Below are 6,999 nucleotides of genomic sequence, written 5' to 3' on the forward strand. Positions count from 1 at the left end.
AAAAAACAAGTTTGGGCCAAGAATGATCTATAAATAGATCATTTTCTCTGAGAAGGCACTATAATAGCTAATTTTTGCTGAAAAACTAAAGTTAATGGAACAATCAAATATTTGCTATATATATGTGTGTGTATATATCTTTTCAATCTTCATTTTTATCAAATATATAATCGATGAATCTGATTTTGGTCTTTTGTCTTAGGGCCACACCTGTGGCATATAGAGGTTCCGAGGCTAGGGGTCAAATTGGAGCTGTGGCTGCCAGCCTACGCCAGAGCCACAGCAACTCGGGATCTGAGCCTAGTCTGTGACCTACACCACAGCTCACGGCAATGCCAGATCCTTAACCCACTGAGTGAGGCCAGGTATCGAACCCGCAACCTCATTGTTCCGAGTCAGATGTGTTAACCCCTGAGCCATGACAGGAACTCTGCAATTTATATATTTTTAAAGAGTCTAGTCAGAATTTTTAAAATAATACCTTCATAGAATGTGTGTAAAGTTATGAGGAACATAGACTGGCATGAAGCTTGTCAGATATGAGGCTGAATTCTAGTATTATCCAATGGGGATTAAAAATTGGAGTGTCCGTCATGGCGCAGTGGTTAACGAATCCGACTAGGAACCATGAGGTTGCGGGTTCGATCCCTGCCCTTGCTCAGTGGGTTAACGATCTGGCATTGCCGTGAGCTGTGGTGTAGGTCGCAGACGCGGCTCGGATTCCACGTTGCTGTGGCTCTGGCGTAGGCCAGCGACTACAGCTCTGATTGGACCCCTAGCCTGGGAACCTCCACATGCCGCAGGAGCGGCCCAAGAAATGGCAAAAAAAAAAATTGAAAAATTCTCTAAAATATCACAGAATATATGTAAAGTAAATAATATGTATATGAAACTGCCCAAGACAAGTGTTTCTTGCCAAAATTTATCTGGCTTTTAATCCAGATCCAAAGCAAAGAAGAGAGGATGTTCAGAGGTTGATCCTATTTTTAAAAGGCCATCATGAAAAGACCTTCCTGCAAAGGAATTTTAAATCCATTAAAAGGAGAGTTTATACACAAAAGTCTCAAGTGGACAAATGTCTATTTAGCCACCACCACCATCTTCATGGTTGTTTTTCCAAGGGTATGACAAACGCTCTGATTCGCTTTTCTCATCCTAAACCCCGAGGAAGTTTGAAACAGGAAGTTTGAGTGATCAGGACCTGGAGCAGTGGATTCTCACTGCAGAGCCCCTGGACCTCATGTTCCTGCCAGGACCTCATGTTCCTGCCAGGACCTGTGACCCCAATATAGCACCAGCAATGTGTCCTCACAGTAAGGGAAGGTGTCATGGTCTTGCAGGCACAATACTCATTCCTGATCATTTCCCATAATGTGGGTCTCCTCCCCCTTTCCAACAAGAAAACTGGAGCCTGAAGGATTGCAGGTGCTATCATACAGGTGTGCAGACTTAGGGACTTAGGATGATTAAAAGTCCCTCCATTTGTATCAATCCAGTCCTTTCCACACCAGAATTTGCTTTCCATTCTGTATATTTCATATCAGATTCATGAGTGAGAAGAATTCTTTTAAATTATATGCATTTTGATTTTCAATCTTCATTTTTATCAAATATATAATCGATGAATCTGATAAGGTTTAGATAATATTGTTCAATTTTTTTTTTGTCTTTTGTCTTTTTAGGGCCACACCTGTGGCATATGGAGGTTCCCAGGCTTGGGGTATAATCAGAGCTGTTGCTGCAGGCCTACGCCAGAGCTACAGCAACGCCAGATGCCAGCTGTGTCTACAACCTACACCACAGCTCACAGCAATGCTGGATCCTTAACCCACTGAACGAGGCCAGGGATCGAACATGCAACCTCACAGTTCCTAGTCAGATTCATTTCTGCCATGACGGGAACTCCAATATTGTTCAATTTTTAATTGAACTATGAGAGTGATCAAGGTGCTTGTCAGTTCTGAGAGATTAAAAAAATCAAAGCTAAGATTGAGCACGACACTTTCTAAGCAATATCATAATTCAAATTTTACATAAATTCAATAGTCTATTGGATTCCAAATTTCACGTAATGATAAAAGAACAAGTTATGCAATATTATCTTTATGGACATAATAAATGTATTATTAAATTAGAGTAATAGAACGCTATAATAATTTACAGTGAATAAAATACTTTGGTACACAACAGCTCATTTATCCTTTTCAATGCTTTGAGTGAAATCAACAACTTTTGTCACTTTATTGTCCTCTTCTTATTTTCTTTGTCACAGGAGAGGTCTGAGGGAATTATAATTACAATATGCCAGTAACCAGTATCTTCAGATACCAGTATCACATGTGGGTCTCTAGAGGAAAGAAGAGATGTTTGTGCTTTGGTGGAAAGTGAAAACAAAGATTTGAAGGTGTGTGTATTGTCTATCAATAGCTGGATAACAATAAAAAGAAAAAAAATCTATGCCAACATTCCAGGAAACATCTGCAGGTGGAAGTGTATGAGTGATTCTTCTTTTTCATGTGCATGTGTCTAAATTTTTATGTTGTGCATCACATAAAATATTTTGCAAAACACAATTTGCTCTGTTTAAGTGTGTATGTAGAAAAAATAAGAAATAGCATTAAAAAAGAGCTCTCCCTTAAGGCTGGGTGTGGTGCCTTGAAGGAGTGAGGGGGGTGGGGGGCTGGGTGTGATGCCCTGCAGTGGGTCGAGGGGGTTTGGGTGTGTGTGTGTCGGGGGGGGGGACTTGGCATGGCTGCCAGACCCGGGTGTGGCCCCAGCGCCCATCCTTGCTCACAGGTGAGTCTGGGTCGTCACATAACCCAGGACCCTTCCACGACACTGTCGTGAAGACCAAATGAAACCATGTACAGTCAGTGAAGAGTTAAATAAACATGAAATGGGATTCAGTCCCTAAGTCGGCATGGTGGTAGGTTTTGAATGGCCAGAGATGCAGTCTTCCCAAACTAGCTTGGGAAAAGGTTTTGATATATAGGGTGAGTCCTTGTTAGCTAGCACTTTCAAGACTGAAATGTGGCATCATTTTGATAGCATTTCTAGTGGGGTATTTTCCCACTGAGCACTCAAGTTCCCGTCGGTATGGATTCTGTCGTTAATGTCTCAAAACCTAATACTGAAATGAAATGTGTGTTATTATGTGAATATATACCACATGATAACAAAAATTTCATTTTATGTTGTTGTTTTTTTCAGAATTTTCAACAACCGAGAAGAATGCAAAGGGAAAATAAAGCCCCACTTAATCAGAACCACCCCTGGGCAGAGGAGGAAAGCCTTGGGCTGCTTTGAGCACAGAGATGGTTAGAAGGGTGACAGCTGCAGTTGGTGGCTGAGGAATTCCTGGCTTTTTTCCTTCTACATCACTGTTCCTGGAAATCTTTTTTTCAGAACCAGGGTACACAACATGTGATTGTCTTACTGTGAGTAAATTATTTTACTAAATGGGAGAATACGGTTTCAAAACAGGACATCAATCCATTTGGGATTGGGCTGCCCCCAAATTGACTAACTGAGGTTGAAAATCATCACTAGTTAGTGTCCATTGACTAGTTAGTGTTCATTAAGATAACATAACTTTATGACTGTGTTAGTGAATAGGAGGAGCTGCTGAATCGTCACGTTAATGAACAGGAATGCCATCAGACTAAGACTGTTCTGCACATTGCTCCATCTCTTTGTTTTTACTGATTCCACCCACTAAACAGCCCAGAGTCCAGATTTATTTCATTGATATTCTGTCTAGGGATTTAGTCTGAAATCATTGGTTCAAGTGCTACTGAGTTGAAACTAATTTATTTTTGTTCTAAATAAAATAAACTCATTTAAAAGTACCTAAGCGGTGAACACACAGCCTCCCCAGGGACAAAGGGTGAGGTTTGCTTTGTTACTCAGAGGAGCCAAGGAGGGGGACCGCAGGGTGGGAGCGCCTGAACCCACCTGTCATGGTGAATCCACCCACCAGCAGCCCGATGTCTCGGCCGCCCACGATGATGGCTTCGCTGCGCTCCTCCGCGCTGCCACTGTTTTTGGTTCTCCAGGCAGCCCATATTCCAACCAGTAGTATGAGAAGGTAGAACACCACGATCGCTATCAGCCCTTCCACCTGGAAAGCCATTTTGGTCTAGGGCTCTGGGTCTGTCGCGCTGGCTACTTCATTAAGACTTCTGAGGAAGATACAGAATGCTTTATAAACCAGCCACACAAACCCAGGCAGCCGGGAGTAAACCAGCTAGATGGCTCCCGACAGAGCCTGTGCCCCTTAAAGAAAAAGCACATTGAAATCGCATGCTCAACCGTGCTTACCAAAGAGTATCCATTAGATCACTCTGTTTCTGGTCAACAATTTAACCTTCTTTTGAGTTTTCAAGAAGCAGAAAAAATTGGAACGCATGCTTAAGACATAATCATTTTGCGTTAAACTCTTGCCATGTAAAATTAACTTTGTTTTGTGTCGCGACTCGGTCAAGAAATCACTTGCTTTTTGGAACAATGTACTATTTGATCTGGATTTTTTTTAGCAGTGTCAGTGTATTGATAAAACTCAGAGAACTGACACATATTTGTTCATTTATTTATTATTCTGTCCTTCCTTTCAAACAATTTCAGGGAATGGTTCCAAAAGTAACAGGGACGTGCAAATATCTGGGGGGGGGGGAAACTTTAGGAAAATCCCCCGCAAACCCATACAGATTCCAATTTTCAACAAGTGAGCTTTAAGTCAGCGTAGCCACTGAAGACGTTGCATTGTTTAGAAGAGTCTCCTTCCGGATCAACCCTCCCCATCCACAGCACTCTGCTCCTTTCATCTCTCCCCCACCCGCTTAGTGACACACAAGAAGATGATTTAAAAATACAGAAATGCCTAAAGCATAACGAAGCGTCAGAGGCATTAGAAACAAGACCTTTAGACAGGTGTCAGGTTTTAACGCCTTTACTTTCTGGAATTCTCGTTCTCTATTATTCCCCACCCGCCTGGCGACCACCGCTCTTCATGCTCCCCAATTCACGCAAACAAGTTTCGGGGGGAAACTCAGGTATTTGCACACGCAGGTGGGTGAGAAACCTTGGGCGCAATAACTAGCTTCCCTCCGGCTCGGCTCCGGGAAGGCGAAAGGAGCGCCGGCTGCGGGTGGGCTTCGCCTTGGCAGCCAGAGCCCGGAAGGGCCGCGGCCGCTCTGGCTCCCTTGGTGTCCTCACTCCGGTCGCCCCCGCCTCCGTGCTCCGCTGCCACTCCTGTGCCCCCGGTGTTCCCCGCCTGTTGCAGGTTCTGTGACGCCGCGTCCCTCCCACCGGTCGCCGCTCCTGCGCCCCGGCCGCCCCTTCCGAGCCCCCAGTGTCCCCACGCCCCTGGTGCCCCTACTGCTCCCCAACTTCACAGCCGCTCGCACCCAAGGACCCGGACTGCGGGACCGGACCCGCTGGGCGTCCCCGCCGGAGGCACAGAGCCGCGTCGGAGGGATGCCTCGACGCGCTCCTACCTGGAGAGGTCGCCGCGCCGAGAAGCGCTCCGCGGTTTCGGGCTCCTCCCGGGAACCGTGGATGCCGAGGCCGCAAGGGACACGGGAGGGGTGGGCAGGGGCGCAGGGGCGGCAGCTCCGAGAGGTTTCAGCTCCGGGGACCCCGCACCCCGAGTCTCCAGGAACGCTGCGCGCGCGGAGTTGACAGGTGTGGGCGCGGTGCGGGGCGCCTGGCGCAGCGAAGTGGCAATCAATCCAGTATTGGCCACAGTCCCCTTTATAAGGGCGGCCGGCGGGCGATCGTCAGAGCTGGGGAGACAGACGTCAGAGGAATGTACCCCGCGGGCCGGCGGGCGTGGGGCGCAGGGGACGGGCCGGAACCACCGGGCCGGGCTGGGCTCTGGGCTCCTGGCCAGCGCCCCCTCGGGGTCCCGGCCTGACCAGGCGGGCGCGCCGCGGCCACTCCCGCCTCCCCACCCCCTGCAGGAAATAGGGCGTGATTCCCCAGGGTCATTTCTAATTCCAACCTCCCAGGACTCTGGTTGGAAGCAGAGGATGGGGAGACAGGGAGGGTCTCAGGAAGTGATGTTTGCAGGTGGAGCTGCTGAAGGCCCAGCAGAGAGGAGAGATCGAGGGGTCTGGTCTCCCCAGACTTGGCGTCTCTCGCGGTCTCGTAGGGCTGTCTCCCAGGGTCTCGGGTGGAGGCTGGTTCTGGCTTTCCAGCGATGGGTTCTCTGAAGGAGACGTTTCAAGAAGGTTTCACGAGTCATTTTAAAAATCATACCCTTTCCACTTAAAAATGGGTTGAAAATGAAAGACTCTAGAAATCGTCCAAAACAAAAAAAGAGGATAAACCAAACGAGGTGGAGCCAACCGGGTTGCTTGCCCACCAAAGTACTTTATTCCAACGTTGCAGAATTTTGCTATGTAAGTTTTATGTTTCCATCTGCCCCTAGATGTCTATATTTAATACCTAGACTCTATATGCAGGGGTGCAGTTACATATCTATAGCCGTATTTACATCTAGCTACATTTAGATATCATAGATAGACCTAGATATGTGTGTACATTTCTATGGGGGGGGGTGAGGGGAAGAGAGGCAGCCCACAGCCCCTCTGGCCACTGTCACTCTCTCCAGACCCACATTCCACCAGCCATGTCAGTGAATTAAACAGTGAAATAGGAAAATCTAAAAACTAATAGAATAAGTGAGAACATGTCTTAACTACTGTTCACCTCTCTCTACACAAAAGTCCAGATCATCTCTCATTTTCTGACATTGGAATCAGAAATGAACTTGCAAATTCCTGCCACTACACTTTTTCTTTGTTCTCTGTATAAACAATGACAGCATCCAACAATCTTGCATGCAATAAAGCTTCAGCTAAGACAGGGAAGCAGGGCCTGCATGCAGCTTTCTTGTCTGGCTTGTATGATCGGCTCACAGCTTTTCTGGAAAAGGATTGCATCGCCTTGTACTATAACTCCAGTTTAAATGGAAGGGTTATGCATTTAAGTGATTCT

The 6,999-nt window shown here is 46.5% G+C and overlaps 1 protein-coding gene across 2 annotated transcripts in view; it reads right to left on the minus strand.

Annotated features, from left to right (window-relative positions):
- SLC5A7 (solute carrier family 5 member 7) overlaps positions 1–5,941 on the minus strand; it is a 28,791-nt gene extending 22,850 nt beyond the window's left edge. For both annotated transcript variants that reach the window (XM_013995896.3, XM_021087111.2), the window contains exons 1-2: positions 5,496–5,941; positions 3,955–4,181 (exon numbers count right to left, since the gene is read on the minus strand). In XM_013995896.3, the coding sequence (XP_013851350.1) occupies positions 3,955–4,132 (178 nt within the window). In that variant the 5' untranslated portion in view covers positions 4,133–4,181; positions 5,496–5,941. The remainder of the gene's footprint in view (positions 1–3,954; positions 4,182–5,495) is intronic.
- Between the last annotated feature and the right edge of the window lie 1,058 nt (positions 5,942–6,999).

This window comes from Sus scrofa, chromosome 3, assembly GCF_054392235.1.
Source record: "Sus scrofa isolate SSC_HxYL_T2T_F1_AM1 chromosome 3, Sscrofa_HxYL_maternal_Yorkshire_Landrace_v2.0, whole genome shotgun sequence".
Classification (NCBI taxonomy): Eukaryota; Metazoa; Chordata; class Mammalia; order Artiodactyla; family Suidae; genus Sus; species Sus scrofa.